This window comes from Lytechinus variegatus, chromosome 1 (assembly GCF_018143015.1).
Source record: "Lytechinus variegatus isolate NC3 chromosome 1, Lvar_3.0, whole genome shotgun sequence".
NCBI lineage: Eukaryota > Metazoa > Echinodermata > Echinoidea > Temnopleuroida > Toxopneustidae > Lytechinus > Lytechinus variegatus.
Window position 1 is genome coordinate 82,237,390 of NC_054740.1, and position 27,589 is coordinate 82,264,978.

General features: G+C 36.1%; 1 protein-coding gene across 2 annotated transcripts; it reads left to right on the top strand.

Moving 5' to 3' along the window:
• The first annotated feature begins 714 nt into the window (after positions 1-714).
• Positions 715-27,333, top strand: LOC121425122 (protein Wnt-10b-like). Of its 2 annotated transcripts, none has more exons than XM_041621110.1 (4): positions 715-1,547; positions 8,344-8,621; positions 19,075-19,343; positions 24,627-27,333. In XM_041621110.1, the coding sequence occupies exons 1-4, from the start codon at positions 1,495-1,497 to the stop codon at positions 25,119-25,121; spliced, it is 1,095 nt and encodes a 364-aa protein (XP_041477044.1). In that variant the 5' UTR covers positions 715-1,494; the 3' UTR covers positions 25,122-27,333. The 2 variants fall into 2 exon arrangements, with proteins under 2 accessions (XP_041477044.1, XP_041477053.1); XM_041621119.1 differs by having other exon boundaries at positions 19,078-19,343.
• Positions 27,334-27,589: the final 256 nt, after the last annotated feature.

A 27,589-nucleotide genomic window follows, 5' to 3' on the forward strand; every position in this document is an offset into this window, starting at 1 on the left:
CATGAAATTTATTGACAAAATGACATGATGAAATATGGGGCCAAATTTTGGGGAAAACTAAGTTTCAAACCTCTATGTTTGGTATTGTTTTCAATCGATTGCTCATTTTTTGTATATTCTTCTAAGACAGTACTAAGTATTGCATTATGATCTATCACCAAAAATCTTGCCCCATTAAAAAATGAATGTTTTTTATGTCTTTAAAAACTCTCTATTTTCACTTGGATTATCAATAGGAGAAGAAGAAGAAGAAAAAGAAGAAGAAAACGAAGAATAGGAGAGGAGGGGGAGGAGAAGAAGAAGAAGGAGGAGGAGGAGACGAAGAAGAAGAAGAAAAAGTAGAAGATAACAAAAATAAAGAGGGAATGAGAAGGAAAACAGAAAGACGTGGAAGAACATGAAAGAAGAAGAGAGAAAGGATGAAAATCCTGTGGTCATGCAGTAAATCGAGACTGGTTTGAAAAGCCTCAAGTTGAATTAACGACACCCACTTAACAAGTTATTGACAACTGCTCGTAAAAGAAGACAAATCAACGTGGAATTCCGGGGAAAGAAACTTTGCGCATCGCTTTGGAAAGCATCGTAAAAGTTCACCGAACCGAAAGACCTGATTGGTCGAAATACATAGTGACGTAATTTTACCGTCCACCAACGCATCGAGCCAATCACAGACTGCTTTGTTTCCTTTCATACGTATTCTTCCTTCCATTTCTCCTCTGTCCTCTTTTGTTCGGTATAATTTCCAATCGTTTACCAATCGGATTGAATTATCATCAAAATAATGATTATCATCATCAGCGATCAACTTTAATCTGAATCCCCTCTTGTCTGTGTCACATATTCATATTTCATATAACGTCCATCCTCTCTAACTTAAACGGCCGGATTTCTAGGAACTTTAAACCAAGTTTTCATCTTAGTCTGTCCCTGGGCTGTGCCGACAAAGATCAAGTTCTTATAGCCTCCCGACCACCCCGAGTTTCTTAATTCCACCTCTCAACTTATTGGATATAAGTCTTTGGGATCAGCCAGCTTTGTTGGATTTAACGCAGGTGACAGAATCTGCGAAGCTACTTTTTCTTTTCTCGTGTGATTTGTTTCCCTTTTGTGTATTTCACATCAAATCAACTTGCAATAAATACCGGCAGTTTTTGAAGTTGATGCAAAGAGTAAACCACCTTAGGAGAAAGTATAAATTGATTTGGATCGACTTTTAAATGCTCTACTTTGAAGAGATTTAATATATTTGTGACATCTCGGAGTAACCTAAGTAATTTCTTTCACCGACCATGTCTGATTTCATGTTCATTGACTTGTTGACGCATCTTCAAGTATTGACTTTGCGAATAAGAGTTTTGATGGGATAATAATGCGACTATATACCACCTTCACGTGTCGCCGGATTAATGATACTCTTCTAACATCATTTTGACTTTGAAGAATAATATTTGTTGTATTTATTTATCAAACACTAGTCACAATTACACAGGAATAATGAATCAAGGGACTGTGGTTTTTCTGGTCTTCTTGCCGCTAACTTTAACGAGGTAAAGTATTAAATGATTATTCACGCCACTAACATGCTTGTTACTTTACTTATAGCAATAACCATGGGAACACTGGAAACTTTGATGCATGGCATGTCATCATAACTTGTGTAAAATGAATTAAGAAATCGATAAAGAAATATAGAACTTCTTCAAATACTGTTGCTACTTTTAAGAAAATTCTAAACCATTGATTGACATAAAAATGCAGAATCATGAATCGTTATTCCATCTGGTATATCGTTTTCATAAGAGTTCAGTAATGCCGATTAAACGCAGAATAGATCATCATATTATTACAGTGAAATACCTTTATCTGAATGATAACTGCTCTTATTTTATCTGAACTTGAGTATCGCATGATATGATGAATAAAGTAACATTGATTACAAACTGAATAAAACGAGAAAGAACGTGTAATTATATTGCAATAATAATATACTTCAAATCTCACTCTAACAATATAATAAAAAATCCTATATATAAAAAGAGTAAAATGTGTTATAATAATCCCATTAAAACTATTAAATTGCATTGGGTCATTTTACCTCATGTCTTACTCTTATTTGTCTGCATTTGGTAAGGATATTTTCTGTTTGGAATAATCATAATTTATACTGCTATCAAACAAGAAAAACAAAAATCTCACTTGTGTTTTTTCTTGAGGTGTACTTGAACGCAAAGTAGAACCGGTTACAAGGCAGAATTTAAAACACACAAGACCATTGCACCCCGCTGTCTTTTAGCCATGGGCATAGAAAATTTGATCAAGTGTAATTTAGTTTAGGATGAAAAACTGTTGCCGAAAAATGCAATGAAAAGTTTGGAAGCCGGGTTATTTCCATTTGAAAGCAAAGAGGGGCGGCGGAGGGGGGGGGGCGGCGTTGTGAACCGGTAGGAGTCTTCCCTTTGGCTGACACCGTTAAGACTTTCTCCAGTTATTGCTGCTAGGGCTTTCGATAGCCCACTACTTTATTTTCCATCATTTTAAAGGTTACTTTCATTTACGGTGACGACGGAGCTTAGACATTTTGACATACGAGATAAATCGATAGGATTATAGGGGAATACCCTTAAGAACCCATCGTTGCTCTCGAAATTATACCGAATATGATAATTACATTATAATTACATTAATATTTGATACCATCACTTATGTCTCAGCAAAACATGTGCGTCGTCGAACGATCAGCTCAAAGCAAATATTCATTGCAGTTATGGAATGAATTAATGGAATTTTGAAAAAAGTGAAATGCGTAGTCGTTTCATTGACAATAATTGGCTATACAGGGTAAATTTCAGTGTTAATAGGGTGTAACTAATGTAACAGTTCTCCTGATTACTCAGTTGCAAATTTTATCAGACCTGATTTTTGGGGGCGTCAAAGTCATCGTTTTATTCATTGGAAAACATAGTCTTCGTCTGTTTCTTTACCAACTTTATCTCATGTGAGAAGTGATGATTTGATGGTTTTATTCTTACTGAAATGTCGAATTCGTATACTTTCATTGATTGAAACCATGGACCTATTATGTTGAAACTCACCATTACATTATGGTACGTAAACAATAACGTTTGAGTTGAAAATCGGGTATACAATTATTTCTTAATAAGTAGCGTTTTTTTTCCAATCAAATTATCTTTTATTGACAGTTGAAGGTCATGTTGTTAAACAAAGTTGAGAATTTTATGAAATAAAAGAAATTTGGTCATCACATGACGACGAAATACTGGGAACATAACAATAAATACGTTCATCATATATCATATAAAAAAAATATATACAAAAACAATGATAATTACAATATTTCAATAATTTATTCATATATTTAACACTCTTAACAATGATAATTATCATATGGTTTATAATCAAATGTGTATGATTATGAAATTGAATATTTTAAAATCAATGATAAAAATTGTTATCTTAAATTTTTAAACATGATATTACGCATTAAAAGATGAAAGCTGACCTGCTGTAGAAACCCGATCAACTAGCTTGGATATTCTCAAATAACTTCTGAAAAACAACATGAAAATGCTAGAAAATCTTTACTTTTTGTTCGGTTAGTCCGGTCTTGTGTGAACATGATATTATTTATGAAAAATCAGACATGCAAAATATACATATACACAGAAATGATGATGGACAAAAAGGGAAAACATGTAATTTGATGTTGACATTGTTTTGAGAAGCACTGATCTGAAAGAGGCTTTATGCAAATTTTGGTGAGCTGGCAATTTCATGACCTAATTCCTCTGTGAATCTTGGTTTCACACGCGGTATAATGTAGACATTCTCGAAATTTCCAATAGCAAAATACAAAAGGAACTATGAGATTCTGGTATCATCATCCTTATCGGTGCAGTCAGCACATAATGTGTACTTTCACTGTTTCGAAAATCATGTGCAGCTTTAGAATGCCAAATATATGTTTTGTTCCTTCTGTTTTTGACAGAATTTCGGCTGTTTGGTTTCTCTCTCTTGGTTAGAATCAACCTACGTTTTAGGTGATCATGGCCTTCAAAGTGATCAATGTCATTTTGAAATATAGTTGTCAACTTGTTTTGAACTGTACTACATATCATTCTTCATTGTGTTAATACAAGTATTATAAGCAAAATGGTTATTAGTCATCAATGATGTCTAAATTATACCAACCTCACTTAGAACACCCTAGTCGAAAGCAATCTTTGATCTCCCACAGCTTTTCATAGGAGATTAACTCAACTGCTCCAATCTCTGAAGTTAAGTGTCTGCATTCAAGAAAGCCCTTTGGTCAGTTAAATGCCGTCATAAAATCGAGATGTTTAAATTGCAACTTTTCATCGCGTTCTCTTAAGCAGGTTTTCATTCTCTCTGTGTCACTTTTGAGAAGTCAATAAAATGGACCAGTGCCTAAATTCAATCACTGAAACATCTAACTTAGTAGATGTCAGGCATAATGAAAAGGTGTCTTAGCCAAAACTACTTCATAAAGGCTGATATAATTGTAATAAAGTCAAACAAGAAGAAGTAAATTTTTAGAAAATGTGATGAAGAAAGGGAAAACAAATAAGGGAGATAACTGTGATACGTAGAGAGAGAAAAGAAAGATCGAGAAAGGACAACAAAATGAAGAACTTACACGCATTTTACACGATTGCCTTGAATGATTGATATCAGGATTTTGAAACACTTCAAGTTTTATGAATTGTTTTGTTTTTGTTTTATACTTTGGGATTGGTCAAGATTAAATAACGTCTCGATTTATAAACTTTGTAAAAGATCATTTGAATCTTTAATATTGGGCGGTTATATGCAGTATATAACACTGCCTATAAACAAAATGAGAAAAAATAGTTTCGCAACTTGGCTTCTTTAGTTGTAATGTTTCTGATCGATTTAGGTCACTATATTCCTTTTTTATATTCATGTGTGAAATTATGCATAAATCTAACACGTTTAAGGACTTTCAGATTACATCATTTTCGACCAAGTCGTGTTTACACTACAACACTTTATGGGAGGTGGCGGGTTTGAGAGACAGCAAATTGCATGTTATATGAACAAATTCATTCATTTCAAATACGTTTCTCGTGTCTAAAATGCATTCAAAATAACCCTTTTGTCATTCCTCGGCTTGTACTAAAGAGAGATTTCAATCCGATACGACTTCGGTATGTGAGGAACAAATTGGCCAAATCCTATTGTTACACGAGGCAGATCAGCCACTCACCAAAATCTACTCCCAAATCACTAAACGTGTCCAATTTGCATGTCTTTCCACACCCTTCACAAATAAAACCATTTCTCTTTCAAATCCAGGGAATTTAAAAGTTACGATATCAATGAACTTGGGGCTTTGCAAGATTGCGGTGGGCTAGTCTACTCCCATTTCGTCTCATCCCACCCCCCTCTTTCATATTTAAGGTTTATTGTGAATCATCCCAGGCAATCTCTAGGCATATGGCTTTGATAATTCACTTTTCTTTATCTGCTAGTTCTTGTTTGAATCCGAAGCGTAAAATAATCATTGTGTTGACATGTCGCTAATCGTGGGATTCGAGCTAGGAAGTACATTTGTCGAACTTGTTTTGACCGAGAAGCAAACAGCTATGGTGACCCAAATCGGGGTCATGGAGTCATCAAGTTCATCTGACATAGCATCTCCGCGAAAATGAGAGGAGAATAGTAGAACTATCTTATTTCATAAATGTTCATTATGATTCAAGTGCATATAGGGTTAGTCAAAGTTTGCCAACAAAGAAGTCATATCTAATTTCTTCTTGAATCCAGTAATCTTAATTCAGGTTGTGTTTGCATGTCTCTTTGTCATTCATTTACATTAAGTATACTTTTAACCAATACAGTCGAGACTGAATATTAGTTTTGACAACAAAAGATTTTGATTCAACTGACCAGTGCCCCGTAACACAAAGCTTAGTGATGAATAGCAACTATGAAAGAACACTTCTGATTGGCCCCTGGTCAGTATCGTGAACTAAATGCGCGTGTAACATTGGTTCTGACTGGTCAGTCCATTTAGCGATTGATCGCTAAATCTTTCTATTACGGAGCCCATATCCGTAGTCTGAACTCCGGTTTTTTCTTTGCGATATCATGAATATGGTGTCGATCTGTGGTTTCATATTATAGAAAGCCAAATGGGACGGTGATATCACCTAAGGACATTTTACTACTCAATATTTTGAAATCCATCTGATAGAGATATAGCAATTTTGCCATCAAAACAATATCAAAGAGCCAGCTGAATATGTTGGAAAAAAACCATGCACACACTTTAAACAAAGTTTTGATAATTTGGTAATTTTGATAAATTTAACAGGGACTTTGAACGTTTGCTTAAAACAAATTATCGTTTAGAAAGTGAACCAAAGGAAAAAAAACTGTGTGATTTTTTTTAAAATAACCATCATAAGCTAGGTTGGCAAAGATTATAAATGGCAATGACTGAGATCTTTCCACCAAGGAAAACTTTGAATCTATTAATCTTGCTTGTCACGCTTGTAATGATGATACTTAAACGGATAATATCTCTTGAACTACCATTTTTATATACATCGAATTTCGTAATAATATCATTATTCACGTAAACAACAGGGTGTATGATTATAAACCATAAACCAATAGATGAGTTCATTGTCCTTTTAAAATGAAAGTATATCATAATTGGTAATTAAGTATTTTGTGTGAAGAGAGGCAGATGAAAACAGAATATTAAAAGTATAAATCGGCCAAGGAATGGGTTATGATTGATGAAAAATGAGATGAGTAAGACTATTTAAATATCGATTAGAGTGGCAAGGACTAGACCTACTCTTCTATTAAAATTTGTATTCTGTACGTAATTATGAATTCACTTCAGCATTTTTCTTTTCGATTAGGATAATCAAATTGATATATGTAGCATAACCTCCTCATAAAATGAAATTAAAACTTTGAAAAAATATTAAATGCGAGTCATTTTGTGTATTCCAACAAATGTGAGTATCATTACTCTGCATCACAGTGACATTACTATTGCAGTTAACTGGAAATCCATCAGTACAGTTTGACAACAAGGAGATTGTTTGTTCGATTTTCTTCAAATTTTTACCGAGGCGTATTTTCTTCTTGTATTTTTATTTAATCTTTAAAAATGTAATTTACCATTTAAGGTTGGATATCTCTTAATTCTACTCGGTTCACTGTAAAAACGCTGTTTAAAATGTTAAGCACGTTGTTTAAGCCTGTCACTCAGCTGTTTAAAATATTTGAACAGCTGCTTAAACTTTTTAAACAAATTGTTTAAAAAGTTTAAACAATTACAAAAAAATTTAACAACATGTTGTTAAAGTGACAGGCTTAAACAACGTGCTAATTTTTTTAACTGTGTTGGATGGGTGGAGGGTTTAGACCTATACGTTTCTATTCCCATTTCTTTCCATTTGCCAGACTGTGCGTCGAAACTTAACGACTTTGTTAAAATTATAAAAAAATCAGAACTTGTCGAAATTGACATGTCTTTTTACGAAAGTACTATACAATTCGACAATTTTTAGAATAGCAGCGCTTATCCTAGACGAATGAAGACAAGGGTTCTTCAAGAAATCAACTTGGTTTTTCCTCACCTTTTCCCAGAGTCTGTGACCTATCTGATAGGAATCTAGATGAATGGATATCGTTAGACGATGAAATTGTTTTCCGGTATACGCCGATTAAGATCGAATATGGGATGAGCTTGCCGAGAAAACCTATGAAGCCAAATTCCTTTTTTTTAATGTCTTATTACGTTTGTATTGATTTTTTACGTTATTCTTTATTATGTTAGAAAAAATGCTTGTTTTCAATCAACGGTAAATAGTCATCCTCGACAGAAAAAAATAAATGATCTATAATTTCAAATTTAAATGACGAACAAAGTGTATGATAGCGTTTTGAAAATAATCAATATCGAGACAAATCGATAATTATCCGCCTATCGCAATTCCAATCAACTTGATAATTTCCAGCGTTATTTTTTAAAATAATGATTGGTTACAATAAAAAAAAAATGAAGCTGTTATGCAGTCTTTATTGTACCGTTGTGGGCCCACTCTCCAATCGTTCAAGTAGGTTTTTGCCACTAATTAATACGACATCTTGTGTCCATGCAGCAAGTACTGACAAAAAGAAGATACTAGGCCGTAAAAAGTGTGGGTTAGTGGTTATTTTTCTAAGTGAACACTAATACCTTTTATCACTTTTTGTGTGATGAATTATTGGAATATTTTATGCATGCATAATTATGTCTTTCCAAACCCTATATTTCAGTCGTCCATACGACATCAGCTCGAATGAGATCTCATCTTTCAACGACCCCGACTTTAGTGACATCCGCAACGCCCAGACTCTCTGCCGGACCTTCCCGGGAATGAACCGGAAGCAGATGCAATTATGTCGACGAATGCCCGACGTCACAGCCGCCGCCATCCAGGGAATCGACATGGCCGTTCATGAGTGCCAGCACCAGATGAAGAATAGACGGTGGAATTGCTCGAGCTTGGAGATGAGACATGGTAACCCGTTTGCGCATGCCCTTATGTCAAAAGGTGAGACTATATTAAATATATTGTTTATAAGAATGAAAGAAGTCTGAGAGGGTGCATATGACCATTGAGTTTGCCTTTCATGCATCCCCGCCCCCTGGTTGATCATTTTGACCATTTTTTTTTTTTGGGGGGGGGGGGTAACCGCCCCTACAGTGAAAAAAGGGATAAAAACGGGAATAAAGAAGAATGAAACGTATGAAAAAATGTCTGGGTTGTAACATCGGTTTTAAATGGCTTATATATATATATTAAATGGATTAAAAAAGGTAATGTTGATGATGTTTTACTAGCTTTTCTTGGAATAATTTCTTGTTCAGAAATTTCGACAAAAAATTGGCAATTTATCCACACTACCAAGAGAAATTACTTGAAAGACCACTTCGTCATTGATCAAACACATTCTCCTTTGCAGTTTGTGTTCGTGAGCAGAATTGAACTCATTAATTTGTTATCATTACATTTTTAAAAGTATGTTCACTTTTATATCACCTTATACTCAGATTAGTGTATCCATTATATCAACAATTATGTAAAACCGGTTTAAAACGAACTAAGATTGGGCAAACGTTAACCCAACAGATCTATCAAGCCTAATATCTAATCTCCCATTAAAAATTTATATGTTAAATTTCCGTTGACCTGGTTTGACGTGTCAATGACCTTAGGGCAAAGGTCACCCTAGAGAGTAACCTTAATCGTGAGTCAGCCAATTATGGGAGAGATCTAGTATCGCCCCTAAGAGAAACCCAACGAACTTTGTCTCTTCCTATTTTAACATTTGAGCCCTTTCCAATTTTAGCTCGGACCATGGACAAAACTCAAATATTTGTTGAAATAATTTTTAGGGAAATGAAACCGCCGCGGGAGTGTAGAAAGTACAGTGTCAAAGTTTCTCCGTGTCTTGGACATGACGATTCTTTCTGGTGACAGCGCTCTGTAACAAAGATTGGGAGCACGAACTGACAGATGCAACAACTTCAAACTAATTAAGAAAATTGCGCTTTGTGTCTGATTAAATAGTTTGAAATTGTTTCATAGGAATGATCAGATTATTGGAGACGGATTGGTATAAGTAGTATATAGGGTAATGTCACTGTCGGGACTTGCAAGGAGTATAATGTTTGAGGACAGTTCATTTCAGTCAGTGGCTTAGTAAGACAAACACTTTGAGGAACTAAATTGTGGGGTTACCATTGTTTGAAAGCTAAGTGAACAAGTGAAATAATCGGTAGTTTTCAAATCAATTATTCAAGTTCTAAGTAATTTAGCGAGTTGGAAAGAAAAACAAGACCTAAAAGAAAATTGATGGAATTTTTTGTCTTGACAATGCACGCCAAAGTAATTACAAAAATGTGATTATGGTGTTTGGACAACAGCCTCAAACCTCAACCAGTATGCTATCAAAAATAGTTTTAAGTAGCTTGCACAGTGGCGTACCGTGGGTCATGGCATTGGGAGGGGCACCAGTAAAAATTTTGAGTCACTTAGTGAGCGCGCGAAGCGCGCCCAGTTGCAAGGTATACTGACCTAATAGAGACATTTTAAGGACAGTGCCATTAAACGGATATGTATTTCGCTGGTCAAATAATGCGAGCGCGAGCTTAAAATTATTGATATTCAGACCTAAAAAGGGACACTATAATTAACCTTTTGTAATCATGATACGTACCTGTCTCGCTAAATAATGCGAGCGCGAAGCGCGAGCTGAAATTTGTGTAAATATTGACCCCCAAACAGGAAGATTTTAAGGACTATATTTTAGGAATCCATTAAGAGTATACACATCTCACCATAGTCATTTAATGCGAGCACTGTAAGAAAAATAAAAGAAATTCCTGCAGCAGAGTCTCGAGAACACCTGTAATCTTACCGAATTGCGTAATCTTACAGGAAATTGGTATTTGATGTATGGAATCTTACAAATTTCCTTGAATAAAACACCCTTTTCCCCTTTTTAAACAGAAATTTAACAGAACAGGTCTGTTTAAAAAAAGGGGAAAAGGGTGTTTTATTCAAGGAAATTTGTAAGATTCCATACATCAAATACCAATTTCCTGTAAGATTACGCAATTCGGTAAGATTAACAGTGAGTGCCAATAAGCGCTTGCTGATTTTGTTAGAATTACATCTAAACATGCACATAAAGCACTTGTAATCATGATTAACATACCCATCTCACTAATCAAATCTTGCGAGCGCGAAGCGCGAGCTGAAAATTTAGGAAATTCAGACTTGAAGAGGGGCTTTGTTTGTAGGAATTCACGAAGACCATACGTAGTTCACTAACCATATGATGCGAGCGCCAAGCGCGAGCTGAAAATTTTTGATATTCAGATCAGAAAAAGGGACATTTTAAGCACTGATTCTAGGAATTCATGGAGAGCAGACATATTTCACCAATCCAATACTGCGAAGGAAATGTTTTATATTAAGACCTTAAAATGGGGCAATCACTTATAGTAGTCATGAAAAAGAAGCATACTATTGTACATAAAACAATAATAACTCGAAGTGCGAGGAAATATATTTGGCAGTTTGTTGTATATTGACTTGAAAACGGGAGGATTTAGTATAACAGGGTTATACATCTCGTTAAACAGACAATGCGAGCACCAGGAACAATGAAGACATAGGCCCTGAGCAAATTATGTTTCGTAAAGTTATGAAAAAATTTTTTTTTTATGTAATATAACATAACATAATTATGATATAATATAACATTATAAAGGAACAATAATGTCTTCTTTCCCACTACGTTTATCTTCCTTTCTCCCTCTTTTTCTCCTTTTCCCCGTTTTTTTTTTTGTCAGCCGATGGGGGGCACGTGCCCCCATGCCCCCCGTTGTTACGCCACGGAGCTTGCATGTAGCAGGGGGGGGGGGGGGCAAGGGCAAGCTTTTAAGTATAGAATGGTAGAGGGTAAAAAATTACTTTATGTCTTGCTCCACAAACGCTGGTTTATTTCGTAATAATTAATCATCATTTGTTGTCAGCTTATTTTCCAAACAATTTTAAAGGTTCTGAATGGTTGAATTCCCCCCTTTTCAGTCTAGTTGACCATGGAATAAAATGACAGACACGTCTATGAAAATCATAACTTCTGAGAGTCCATCTCCCTCTTGTCTCTCTTCGCCCAACATATTTCATGAAAGACACCTGGACGTGAAATAAAAAACAAAGAAAATATCCAAATATGAGAGAGGATATAAATCTGAGATCCATCACATCTCTTGGCATATTACCCGACACTGTAGCAGTATTTCATTTCAATCTACGAGTCATCCGTCAGCTATCCCTCAGCGGGCCGATGCGATGATGTATGCCCGGTACTTAGGCTGCACACACGCTCACAATGAATGTGGGTCGAATACCGACAGCTGTAGAATAGTTTGATATCCTCACCTCTTGTTTCCAATGTAACCAATGATTTGAATTATTAATTAACCTGAATTTCATTTGGAAGTGTTTGTCGCCCTTTTAAATTTTTCATTATTTTTCTTTCAAACTTTTTCAATCGTGTAATGATGTAAACACTTGGGACCACAGAAAAAGGAGTGTCGGCGAAATCGTGGACCGATTGATAAAGTAAAAACTTATGAAAAGTTAAATCTGTATATCTGATTTTACCAAAGGTTTCTCTACACGTAAATCCTTACACGTGTGTATCTTTATTTATTTCTTCCCCTCTTCCTCTTCTCTGTTAAATACCTCTTTCTATGTCTCAATTTTGATCTTACATCAAAATTGAATAATATGATAAAATCTTATAGTCTAAATCATTATTTTCATAGAATATTCTTTATGGTTCACTCTCAACATCACTCTTCTTCAGATCATGATCAGATTTAATTCTTAAGTCTTATGTTACAGAATGTGATATTCGATAATTATAAACACATGTATTCTTCAAATCGTTTCATTTTCGCCCACTGCCATATGCGAGTCCTGTCATCGGATAAAACTTTGAAGTTATTCTCTCTAAAGACAACACACATCTGTAGCTTTCATAGTTTAAAGCCGTCGATGTCAAAAGCCGCAGCACATTTGAACTAACAAGATCTTGTGGTTGATATCATTTTAAGGACGATATACCACTGATCAGCATCATTTCTTATTTAGAAAATTTAAAAGATCCTGGTTCCTTATCCAATTGGTGATAATGTAATTAAAAGAAATATGGCCAGTAGAATATTGAAAAATCATGCGTCATTCATATTATTGTTGTCAGCTTCCAGATATTCATTTTTTTCCAAATATGTTTAAAGCAATCATAAGCATATAAAAAGGAAAACATATTGTATTTTTGGACCTTTAGGTATAGCATCAACACCGAGAAGCCCTTCAAAATTATATGACTTTTCTTTATTACAATGATATTCTCCCGGGTCTTTGAAGATAAAAGATAAAACAAGGATACTAAGCACAATGAAAACCTTAAAGATCCCCATATACAGCAGTGTTCCAAACTCAATCAGGCGCAGAATCAGGCATGGGGTCGTTATAATATTCAGAATAAGCAAAGGCTTTTATTTTCATCAAAAATAGATAAACCCTGTCCTGTGAGAGAAATAATCTGGAAATTGCTCAATTTAAATGCCGATGTTTTTAGTTAGGTAACGTCATTTTCATGATCTATGCGACTTATGATTTGATGACCAACTTTGCAGACCGTGATGAACTTTTAACCCGATGTTTTCCGTGAGAAATCTGCATTAATACAGAAGTCGAATTGTAAATTTCACACACTTAAAACCCAGAAGATCCCTCAAGTTTTACCGTGGTGCCTCTCTTGTCATTGCAGAACAACAAAATAATTAAACGTGGAAGAAGGAAACATATAAATATATTTAATAAACATACTATTACTGACGACTGGAAGCTTTCAGGTTGCCACCACGCCGCCGGCTTACATCAAAGTAGGAACTGAGACCGCCAACTTCGACTCTCCGTTTCACAATTTCTTAGTTATGATTTTGGAAAACATCTTATTTCTCTTCTAACGGAGAAATGTACAATGCATATAGGACCACCCTGCTTGACGACGTCTCGACAAAGACATATAAAACCTGCAGGATATCGCGAAAATATCAACTTTGAAATGTCAAAAAGAAACAGTCTGATTTCAAACAGAATAACATGACACTCTTCCACGACTTCTGTCTAAGTGTATATCCTGCATCCTTTAGTAGTATCCGTCCTGTCATTTTCTGTGCTGAAACGTCAGAGATTAGAAAATGAAGTCGTTGTTTCAACCAAAGTATAGTGTAATCACTTTGTTGGCACCCTCTTCCTATATAATTATTGTTCCCCCATTCGGTATACCTCTCCTGCTATAACGCATCGTTACTTTTTAAAAACGATATTCTGGTGCCTTTTTGTTTGACAAAAACAAGTGCAATATTTGTTCATTTGTTTCATTTATTCCGAATATATCTTTATCATCCCCACTACTATTATCAATGAACTGTCCGTCTAATTTCAAAATTATTCTAAGCTTACTCTCTGTCTCACTATAAAGCATAGACACAATATAATGTCATAGTGTAATGGAGGAACCCTTAACATGAATAGTGTGAACACATCAATGAAGAGAGTGTTGCTCTAATGAAAGAAAATCCCTTGCAGACATGAACATCACATACATACACGCAATCTCAATATCTGTATCACACACCCACACACACTCACACATCCTGACACGCACACGCACATACTCACATCGGCATATTCTATTTTTCAAGAGTGAGACATGTTAGTGCATGACAGCCGGATAGAGCTTTATATCCTTATATTACATCTTCGAAAACGTCCAAGTAGAACCATACTGATCACGTACGTTACCACAGTATAACAAAGTTAAACATCCCCGGCTATTAGACGAATATTAAGCTTTCACAACGAATTATGTCAAAGTGACTTTTTAAGCTCCAAAGTATGTAAGTAAGGTCTTTATCAGTTACACCTGCACGGGTTTCCATTTCGTTCTTTCGCCTTTTACGCGTTTAAGGAGGACTCAAATTTGTGACAATTACCGATCAAGATGGGAAAACGTGACCGGGAGATGATGGAATCTGGAACCAAAAGGCACCGCGGAGCTGCAGGGGTGCTTCCTTCGTAATGGAGAAGAAAGACCAGTGGTAAAAGCGAAGGAGGAAGGAGAACTTCCATGACATATCACGTGAAGAGGAAGGATTCGCTTGACATGTTCGAACATTCGTGAATTTGACCATGTCCTTTGCAAACCCAAAATGATAACGATCGGTTGTAATAGAATCAGTTGTTTTATAGCCAATGTGGATTGTCTACTTGAAAAAAAATATCGGTGTATTACACAATAATCTTAAAGGAAATTATTTTTACGTGACTAATGTAACATCGTTATACGCTTTTTTTTTTTACATGTATTCACATGTCTTTTTATGTCAATTTTCTTTGTAAAACAAGAAATAAATAACATTGGAGACCTGAAAAAAGGCCAATACGCCGCTTTACAATAATCTGCTATCAAATATTAACTTTGAAATAACAGCTTACAAAAGGAAAATTGAAATATGGGTACGTCAAGGATATTTATTGTCCCCATCACTGTTCAGCTGCTTAGTTGTGACTGGTTTGGTATGAATTATCAGGCATGGAAGGTGTCAACATTTGGATGTTGATATGTATTATTCACGTTATGTTGAGATCACTGCTTGTACAGAAAATGAAGCAATATACCCCCCCCCCTCAAAAGGGGGAGGACAAGCCCCAATATTTCTTCTTATATTTTGTTTGAATTCCCCACAAACGATTTTAATTTAATAATTCATTAAGTTATTATTTAGTTGTCATTCCAAAACGGTATTTACCCGTTCCCAGTAACATTGAAACAGTCATGGTCAAATATTTTCTTAAAGACAAGCTGAATGCAGAAACAACAACAAAAAAGTTCATTTGAATGATACCCTTCACGTTTACATCTTAAAGTGTTTAATGTTTAACAACTTTTAGGCCCTGCATAACATGGGTAACAGTAAAACAGATGAAAATGATATCCCTTATTATTTAACTCAGGATGTGCTAGCTGTTAAGGGGCCTTACGGCACTGGATAACTCTCCTTCATTTAAGCGCTGGATACAATGGATGTTAAAAAACAATCTTTACTAAGAAAGATGAAAATAAAAAAAGATCTGTCTCAGTAGATGGTAGCCCTACATAAACATGATAAAAAAAATGTATGCCCATATTCCATATCATGGAGGTGGACATGGCGGACTTGATACTTTGATGCCATTGCCACACGCAAGATGAAATTTACTCGCACACGACTTGCCATGATTAAGACCAAGGGTGCCGCTCTTTCACTCAAGAAAATTCAATTTTCGTCTTGCTGTGATGTGAGACCCCGCCATCATTTCAAAGAGGGTCCCTCTTCATATCATGACGTCACTGCTCTGTGAAGTGCAGGGCAATATTGGTGTATATTTCTGCTTTCTCTCTGGTGGGGCTGCAATGAAGACTTGAAAATTTCGCCTTCTATACCTTAAGCAAACTGCATAAGGATAATAACAAAATAACGGAAGGGAGTTGGGTTTAGAGCAAGAGGTATAGGCGGGAGAGATGGAGAAGGAAAGAGAGGAAGAAAGGCTTTAATAAGGGGATAAAAATGAATTTCTTGAAAATTGATATGCCATCATTTCATCACGAAAAGGTATAAACGATTATAAAACTCTTACCGAAATTTGCTTGATATGGCACAAAGATTAAAAAGACTGGATAAATGCATGAAAAGAAAACAATCTGTGAAAACAGTTTGTTAGAACGAAAGGTTAAACGGATAATATCGCGCCGGTAATATTAGAATCATAATATTTCACAACAAACAAATATTTTGAAGAGGAGAACCATCGGGTGTTTGTACAGTGGATATCACTGCCTGTCCATTTTACTTTCTAGAATACAACTTGACGACTTTCATACTTGGTCAATGCTACAACGTCATCCTCGATAACTGTGATATGAAAATGAATTAAATTTGATATAGGGGTGATAAAATGAGCGAAGCCAATGATAGAACAGCCCGATAGCCAACTTTTCTGAAGAGTTCATAGCATGTTTGTATTGACCAAAATTGTTTTCTGTTGTTTATGGAAGCTCTAAAGTTCCCAAGACTTGTCGAAATTGACGGCTAGACAATTTATCTTGCCATCCAGTCAAGTCTAAGGCACATTAAAGCACTAAAGCTTCCGTATATACATGTAGTTTCCTTTTCGTATTGTCGATTTTTCCTTTCTGCAGAATGGTTCTTTTATTAATCAAAAGTAAAAACCAATGATATCGATGCGAGTTACATGGATATTGTATAAAACTAAATATATTTTTTTTTAGTGATCACTTCTTCTATATATGATTTTTCTTCTGGGATCGGGATTTATTTATTTCTAACGATTCTATAAGCTCTTCGAAATGTGTTTTATTCAAGAGTGATCCAATTCCAATATTTGCTTTTAAAGATGAGGTTAATAACCCTTTACATTAACATAGGAGGTCAGGGGAAAATGGAATAAAATTGTCAAGTGTCTATACTATCGTGAATGCTAGTGTTTACTTTCCATTCACCTGCTTGATTGCAAGTCACAACTGGATAATTAATTGCAGACCAAGTTTTATTACTAATCTGTCCATGACTTTAACGATATTTACAAGAAGAGCCAGTAAATGTCTAGTTGCGTAGTGTGCGTCGTATTTCTCGTGGGATTTTTTTATCCAGAGGAACTCGGAAATGTATTAAGAACAACGTCTTGCCCCTTAACCTCTTTAGTCTGAAGTCATGTACATATTCTTAAGGTTTATTTCTTCCTGAGCAAATTTTGAAAATACATAAGAGTTATAGTGAAACCTATTATGAGTTGTAGCAGTATTTTCATGAGAACTATTAGTTGAAGGGGTACGCTTATTTTCTTCGTGGATGGATTAGACGAAAGTCCCACTCTTTCAAAAACTTATCAATATGATTTGTTTTTGTGTTAGAATTCTATTCGTTTTTGCGTTCATTGAACATTCAAAACGGATAATTAATAAACAATTATAAGGGAAAACATCACATTTCCGCCATTGTTGCAAAATAGTTTACGAATTAGACAAGTCCTGTCCAGTATACGAAATCACTTCTCGTTAAATTCTATACAAAATTGATAACATCCCCTCGCCAAAACACCATCTTTAACCTGACTGTTTTGCAGAACACATCATTATATGTAGTCACATTTTCTAAAGGTCTTCTTCGAAACATGCTTTAACAATGTTCAACCACCAAAGGTTGAAGACCTTCCTTGTAAGACTTTACGATTACCATCTAAAACGGTTCTTGAATAATTACATGGCCGTAAACGCGATGAATTAGTCATTGCAGATATCGTACTTTTGGGTGGGTGAGTGTTGTCGTGAATGATCAAAGAGGGGAAAAAGGACTAATGGAAAAGAAGAAAGATACAGAGAGGGAATGAGGATGACTGAGAAAAGATAGATAGATAGATAGATAGGTAGATAGATAGATAGATAGAGAGAGATAGATAGATAGATAAATAGATAGATAGGTAGGTAGATAGATAGGTGGATGGATGGATGGATAGATAGATAGATAGATAGATAGAATGATAAATAGATATATATAGATGGGGAGATATAGAGAGAGGGGGAGACGCTGGAGAAAATGAAACCGTTCGAATAAGGCCAAAGGCTTTTGCCAGATGCTAAGGCAAATGCGAATGCTTTTAGGGAGTAAACTTATATCAGTGTATATAGAGAACGTAATAACCAAAGATGAAAGAGAGAGAGAGGTGGGAAAGATGATGTACATGTACAGATCCAGTGGACGGAGCAGGCCCATTACACTCATATTTATTAATATGTTTGTCGAAATATTTTCAAGAAAAATGCCCACTGGTAAATTTCGGATCTGTGTCTGTAAACGAAATGAGTGCACTCAACTGTCCACACAACAATTGGTTAAAAATGATCCAACTCTGGGTAGTTTTCAACAAATACTGTGTAGTTTTCACCCAAAGCACACATTATTGGTTTAAATCTACCCAGAGTTGGATAAAAGTATAACCAATAATGTGTGGCCAGTATGTTGCCCAATATGTTTTAAGATAGTAAAACGACAACTTTGTTGGGCGCTGCTTACAGCGCCTCAATTAAGGTGTTTTTACGTTACATTTGTGTTAAGCATTTATGTTAACCACGTGATAGAAAAAAAAACATTTGCATCTGAAAATTGTAGCTTATTATTCCAATATCTATCAATATACTTAAGATGTCATACATCATAATTATGATTTATGAATTTGGGGAGAAATCGTTACTTGTGTCCAAGATTGACTTGGCAATCATTAATTACTGTGTTACTGTAACTTTTATAGCTAATTCTCTTATAATTTCTTTATCTTTCATTTGCATTACCACTAAAAGCAGGTCTAAAGGAGACGGCTTTTGCCCACTCCCTTGTATCCGCCGGTGTCCTGTACCAAGTGACGAGATCGTGTAGCGCCGGTAAGCTTCCATACTGTGGATGTGATACTCGGTTTGTAGGTAGCGGTGAGGGTTTCGAGTGGGGTGGATGTAGTCACGACATCAAGTTCGGCGAGGGGTTCGCTATCGACTTCTTGGACAGCAGTGAGAAATCGGGCCGCGATGCACAAGCGAGGATGAATCTACATAATAAACGAGCCGGAAGACTGGTACGTACTTTGTTTCTTGTTTCTTTCTTTTTTTTTTTTGGGGGGGGGGAAGGAGGCATTTATACAGTGCCATTTTGTTTATTCATACATACTGGTGCGCAGGCGAGGAGAGGGGTGGGGCAAAACTCAGTTTTCAAACAATTTTCAAAATACAAAACACGTTACCGATCAGTTTGGTCAGTACACTTTCTTGCTAACATAGGCATGGTACACGTCACATGTTCCTTAATATTTACGATCCCCCCTGAAAAAAATATCTAAGGTACTACTTTATTTCAATATGTGCATTAATTTGAATTGGTAGCTTACTATACCCATAGTACGCCAATCAATTTCTTCCAAATTTACACATTCGATACACTTCTGAATTTCAGATTCATATCATCAAAGTTACAATTTCATCAATATCAATTGCACAGGACGTAGCCCCGTATTGCAACCATGACAACGAATATACCTACCTCTGAATTCTTGCAGAATGTTTTTGTTATTTGCCACTTTATCAAAGCCATTAATCATGGAGGGCCTTGGTCAAGGGTTACTTTAATTTGTTACAGTATCGATATTCGTGGGAACATGTTAAATCAATAATTGTGATAACATTGGATATGTTTGACCCCAAATTATTTGTGTCTGCCTTTTGTGGTATATCCACATCGTGTGAAAAGAAATGTCCAAAATTATTATTGTGGTAAACTTGATGAAAAGAAAACAATTAATATATTCAAGATCAATATTTTACTTTTTTTTCTTGACAAAACTTAGCCATAAGCCCTAGGCTAAAAGTGGTCAATCGCTGATGTACGTTGGCGCTGTGCTGTCTGTGCACAACTCACTATTCACAGCAGGGGCAATTCCTCCCGCTGAAGTCGTTTTTGCCCGAGGAACAGAAATTAGGAAATTGACGCGTTTTAATGTTGATTGATAGGGGTAAACCCCGGTTCATTTTTAACTTTATAAATATGAATTGATATTTCAAAATACCAGTATATTGAAACATGTGTAATAAGAGATGGAGCGAAATAATAATATGCATTAAATTATTTGGATGATATTCAAAATTGCGTAACCGTTTGCCTTCTTTTGGATGTTTAAGTAAGGATACTTTGGACGTCCGAACTTGTGTGACATAGCTAGAGAACAAAATAATGGTAAAAAAACGCTGCTTGAAAAAAAATGTATTTACCCCCCCCCCCCCCCCACACACACACACACACCCACCCTCACAAGCACACACCACACAATGAAAACACATTAAGAGTGAGGAATTAAATTTTGTTAACTACAATGCAGGAATAAACTTTGTTTTTATTTTATTTTCAAACGGAAAAAATATTCAGATTTCATTGATACTACAACGTTTCGCACGCCGCAGTCTATTTAGTGGTCTGCTTTTACTTTGGTAGACCGCACTTGTTAGCAAAGAATGACAATTATAGGAACGAAAATTGAATGGGGGTGGAAAGTGAAACCATAACCAGATCCGGAAATGATAGCTGACCCAATCAGGTCAAATCTGTTTCCTCGGTCCTTTTCTCATCAGTATACCGATTGGTTGGAGCCGTGAACTACTCGAGCTCTCTCCTCTCCTTATCTTTCTCTTTTTTCTTCTGTATAAATTATTGACATATAAAAAGATGTAAATAAAGGAAATAACGTATCAATTCATTCAAGAGTGATTGAAATGTTCAGATCATCAACGTATTATGAAGAGTACATGTAAGCTATAAAAAAGACTGTTCTAGGTTTTACCCCAAATGGATATTAATTGGTCCCCTTTTCGTTGCCACCCCCTAAAAATTGGAAAGAAGTACAGCAAGTTGAGTCTTTGAAGTACCAACTTCGTTTATCATAATTTAATGATAGAAAATATCTATAAATCAATAGTGAAGGGGATGTACATTGTATAGGCCTACACATAGCCATTATGCGTGCAACGCAGCAGTGCTAGTGTCCTGTTTGTACGAGTGTGCGCGTGTCTGAGTGTGCGTATTGGTATAGCGTCCGGTTGTCGCTCCACAGTGCAACCATCATATAAAAATCTAGGGACTCTTATGAGCTCGATTTGGGAAAATATCAATATTTTTTCTATGGAAAACAACATCTACATAATAATTATTTCGCTTTTATTAAGCAGTTTATGCTAAGAGACGTCATGACGTATCTAAGTGCGTTACATGTACTTTATAACATAATCCCAGTCATCGGATTCTGGCTCTCCCCGCGGATGATGTAGGGCATATAATATAGTTTATCCTCTTTCTTGGTATAGCATTCGTGGAAGAGAATCCAAGCTCAAAATACTAGGCATACATTGGCTCACGTATCCCAACCAGAGGCAAAGTGTGGATAGACGTCTTGCCTCCTGACGATAGTGTCGCGGTGTGACTTGAATCCAGGACCCACTGAGTACAAGACACGAGCTTATCCACTCTCACGACAATGAAATCGCGTACAGTGTTATTGAATGTATATACCTTCTACCTAGGAAACCAGGCCTCCGATGAACTTTTCTTTCTTGAACTACAGATAGTCATTGAATCTTCATCCGTCTATAATCTGTTTACATCGATCATTGCATTTAACATATCATACTGTGATCATGGTGAGCGGTGCTTAGTTTGAAAGGGACCGGCTCCGCGGCAGTCAGTCGCGTTATCACTCTATGATGTCTACCCATTCCCTTCCATACCTTCTAAGATATTAAACATGTTAAAGGAAACGTTCTACAATAGCACACTGGTCCGGCCCCATATTCTGAAACGAAATCATGAAAACAAAATTTTACAAATGGTTTGCAAGATTTGAATATAATGAAATTTCAACTGTCCATCAGTTCCTTTTTCGCTTGTTTGCTATTAAAACTCCCCGGTTGCAGAAAAGCAGCTATATTAAGATAAACGAATTTGCTTTAGACATGAATGTCACGCGTTCCTTGACAGCCATCACTGCAATACCCAATGGTGACCCCGTAAAACAGAAAATTTCCTCACTTGTATCGCTTGATCGTGAAGCTCCCTTCTATAAAGAAAAACAATATTCGAAAAATTTGCAGCCACCGAAAAATGCCTAAAAAATCAATATTTGTATCTTTTCTTCATTATGGTAAGCATGGAAACCAAAACAGTTCATTCTCAGATATTCCTATTGTAGTGCCACTAATGTATTCAAATACCCCATTTTTAACGAAAAATCCTTATACGATCAAGTTCGAGAGTACAGAGTGGTATCTTCCTTGAAAGTTTCGAAGCAGCGGGAGAAAGTATTTTGTGGGTTTTTGGAGCGAGATGTCAGCGGGGTAAAGAGGGCGAAAACTATTAACCGAGACCCCTGGATGCCATAGCGCCGGTTAGAGACGGGGGAAAAAAGAAACACTTACAATCTTGACAGTTGCTTGACTCCCTGTAGCGCCCTCGTCTTTGGATACGACTAGAAGAGATGGAATTGAGGCCGGGTGGTAGACAGGGATGGGTGAATGTGAAGAGGCAGCTGAAGATGTTTGAAAAAGAAGTTTGGGGTATAGGGAAGATAGCCCCTTGACAAAGACAATGTAAAGAGAAGAGAGGGAAGATGCACTCTAAAAATGATTTTAAATATCAGTTTGGGGTACAAAGGGAACCGCCATGTTTGGTGTGTAATTTTTCCCCTATATTGGGCAAAATGTATGTTTTAAGGATAAATTTCAACGCAACACTGCGTAAAATTTACAAAGTATTTGGTATCATTTTACTCTGCAAACATGCATGTTCCCATTTTGCCATGCAATTTTTGGTGAACTTTTTTTTAGGGTGTCGACTACAGCGATAGCGAGAATGAGTGACATAAAATGGTAGGGGATAATGTGGGCATGTGTTGGGAGTGGATGTGGATGCCAGTGAGGAATTGGAGGCGAGGAAGATGTGAGTGTGGGTGTGCGTATTGTAATGGAGTGCGGGTGTGGAGTGAGGACTTGAGTGCATGTGAGCGTGGTGCGATAGCATACTTGTGTGAGATGATAGCGTGTGTGGGTAAGGTTTGTGAGGGTGTTGGGGGATGTGTGAGTGGGGTGTTTGTATGCACTATGAAATACAGAATTACATGCGTCTAACGGAGATACAGAAAGAAGGTGGGATATCTAAGATGTTAACGAAATGACGGAGACAAACATTGTGCTGGCGTGTGCGTCCGTGTGGGAATTTGTAGGATGGGCCGGGTACCAACAAAATGAGACACGGAATACCAGATAATCCATTAGAGAAGCGGAATGATTGAGAAGTGGGGGATGGTGATAATATAAAAATATGAAATTGAGCATGTTGAGGAAAACATCAAAAGGGAAAGGTGTAGTTATAGAGATGGAGAGGATGCGTTTCCGTGTTTCATTGTGATTTCTGAGCAACAGCTGGATCAGAAATTGGAAGGTGTAGATAAGGATAACAATGTTATGAATCATGACAATAATGATTGTGAAGTCATCTTATAGGCACTTCCGCGAAACAGTAAAGAGGGAAAGGCCAAGTGAAAGGGGCATTAGGAAATAGTGACACGTCACTTTAGCTAAAGCTCATCAATGCTCTGGTTTTCTTAGATATACTTGTACAGTTTGCTGCATAAAACCTGTTTTACACTTACACATTATGGGGGTGTTGCAAGAAACTTGCGATTTGCAAGTCTATTTTTGGTTCCTAAATCAATTATATGTCTTACAATTTATTGTAAATTAGTGATTGAGTGGTAATCTGCTCCATGAAACAAGGAGTTTAATCTGATTTGCTATAACTAACGTTGATCTATATTTTTACATTACATTTCGTCAAACATACGTAAGGTTATACTATTTTATGAAAACAGAACGAAATGAATGTTAGAATGTAAAAGTCAATCCCATCACGACGTAGTCCATACAATATATTTTACACCTCATTCTACTTCAGTTTTCTTTTACAATTATGTTTTGGCATTGTTCACAAAAGTGATTGATGTGTTAACGATGTCTCTCCATAAAAATGTGGACACAAAACGTTATGTTTGCTGGTTTGGTGCGACCATGTGGCGACCATGATTTCTGATGTTCTTGTAACGCACGCTGGATTTGTTCACAATTATGTTTCAAAATCGTTGGCTTTTAATAAATGATATGCTTGTCTGCAAGCCTCACGATGATGCACCAACTATAATATTGTGATTTGATTTTTATCACACAAACAGTGATGAAAATAGCTGTATTTTGATTGAACACAAACATTGATACAAATAAGCCAATAATTATGATCAACTGTGATATTTTTGTATTTCCTATTGCAGGCGGTTTCCCACTATGCTGAAAAGAGATGTAAATGTCACGGCATGTCAGGAAGCTGTCAACTGAAGACGTGTTGGATGCAGACTCCTCACTTCAGGGAGGTCGGTAGCCGTCTCATGGAGAAGTTTGCAGACGCCCTCGAGATTCGCGCGCGAAACACTAACAGTGGAAGCGTAGAATTGGTAACACGGGCCAGATCTCAGGTCTCCTCCCATCGCAAAAGGCGCCGATTCCCGCCTCAAGAAGAGCTGGTATTCCTGGAGAAGTCACCCGATTTCTGCGTTGCGAACCCCAGGCTGGGCAGTCCCGGCACGAGAGAACGCTATTGCAATCGCACAAGCACGGGCATTGACGGCTGTGATAGCTTGTGCTGTGGGAGGGGCTACAATATTCGGTTGGAGAGAAGGACAGAGTGGTGCAATTGCACGTTTCATTGGTGCTGCTATGTCAGGTGCCAGCAATGTCACAGCTCACAATGGGTTAACCAGTGCAAGTAGATGACGTCATGGAGACGATGATGTGAAATGGACACAAATGAAAGAACCCGAAGGTGATTGTAAGCATGATAAGGAAACAACCTTCTACATGATGTGCCACTAAAACTGCAATTCAGAAAACTAAGTTTTTGGATGACCACGCCCATTTTTCGAGACGTTTTCGTATATCACACCTAAATAATGGGATATTTGATAGACTCTGCAAGAAATTATTTTGAATAAAATGAGGTCGTGTGAGGTGATTGGATTTTAAGCAATTCAGACCGTTGCTTGTCTAAGCATTGAACTACTTATCATATTTTTAAGTTTTTCAGATCATGGATCTGTTTGTGGTGATTTGTCACAGAATGTGGTCAGTTTCGCGATCGCAAGCACTGTTTTTTATTACGTCATAATGACTAAATATATTGGCGATATTACTCTTCTCTCTTTTGTGTCATTTTACTAAAATTGGCAAATTTCAATAGATAGTCGATTGCCTGTTTGATTTCAACTTTTGTACATTTGAATTCATATTTATAATATAATTGTGAATAGGAAAAAATCGTGGGCTCTGATAGGCATACTTTGTAAATTGAGATTATTTCGCCTACATGACTAATTTCATATAACTTTTGAGTGAGAAAAAACTAATGTAAATATTTCAATGATACTTTGAATAATCAATAATTTATTCACTCAGTGGTATGCGTAATGATTTTTAAAGATAATCTCATCAAATAATAATAAATTCATACGAAAGCCTTGTAATTTTCATTGCCTACAGCGTCCATCATGGGATATCATAACAAATAAGTGATGGAATGTGTATAATGTTTCAAGCGAAGTATTGCTCTGTACAAAAAATAATGCGACATAACCTAATTGTAAACTTCTTGATTTGCCCGTTATATATGTCATAAACGTAACTAGAATTCACTATATTTGGCACTGGTTATTATTATGTTTTTAGTCAACTAAAAAATATATAGCCATGAAATTTAGAGTGGATTTAGTGCTGCTGTCCCTTCTCAAGTAATTGTTCTTTTCAATCATTTGCTCCTTCAAGAGCTCCTGTTAATGGAATTCAGATCAATGTCCTCCCTTCCCGAGAAAATTGTATTGCAACTTTTATCTCTCAAAATAACAAACGACTTTGAAGAATGACATTTAAAAATTCAAAGTTCTCATTGTGTATAAATCCTTATTCTTTTATCATTGTTATATGATAAACAAATAAAATTGTCGATAAACAGTACAATTATCTTTAGAAAAAGGTGTCATTTAAATGATTTCATATTTAATGAACCTTCTGTCGCCAAGACTTTGCAATATCTACATTATATATTTATCGTCATAATTATCGAATGATATTAATTTGTTTTGGTAAAATTTTGCCTTGATTTTTTTTTTTACTTTTAACAAAATGTTAATTGTTCTGAGTGCCTTTGTTGTCGGAATCTGAATCGGTAGATGTGCTTCCTTCCAGACTATGCATGCACAGTAATATTTGCTTGTTATTTTCTTCAGTGTTATTCATATAAAAAACTCTTGTTTGTTCACTACATAACATTTTCAAATATAAGGTGATCATTAATATGGCATATTGTTGGTCCTACATAAAAATAAAATATCAAGGATATCAATGCATTCAAAAAGACAACTAATCTTAGTACTGATTCAACTTATTGATAATCAGGCATCATAACTTACAATCGGAATGAACTGTTGCTGATCCATGTCTGTCCATATTTCACAGATTCATTCACACGAAGAATCTGATACTAATTATACTGATTTAATAGAAGTTGCCCTTAACTCCACCCATATTCTATATGGCGCTCCAGAGGGTAGGGCAGTACAGAAGATCGCCCCATGACATTTTAAGTGGTGAAAAGGATATAAAAGAAGAGAAAGCGAAATAATAATATAATAATAACAATACCGTGAATTCTCTTGTTTTTGTTTTTTATATATTTATAAATAAAGCTCGCTTTGGGGTGGTCATGCTCCTCTATCAGAATATCAGGCATCGCTTTGCAATTTTCTAAATAGATTGCTTGCGGCTTTCAGAACATCTCTTCGTTTGGAAAGTGCAAATTGATAGTGTAAACGTGACGTGAGATTTGTAATATATGATTACAAGTGTGTTTCCCTCGGGATGCTAATGGTCACATAATGATAAGTAACTGAAACAATATTGAATAAATGCCATTCTATACGTTGACAACGATTCATTTGTATTCCAGTGTATTTATTTTACTGCACAATAGAAGAGGAAAGGGTAATGAGTTACATTAATTAAGAACAACAACTATCCCCTCTGAGCCGCTCGTTTCTGACTTTGACTGTCACAATATCATAATTTTGAAAAGTTCATTACTGGGTATTATTTGACGAATCTCACTGACAATTGATGTTTTGCCCATTAGCCCATGCGATAAAACAGAATTTATACGCACATGGCCAAGTGGAAATTATCCCTATCC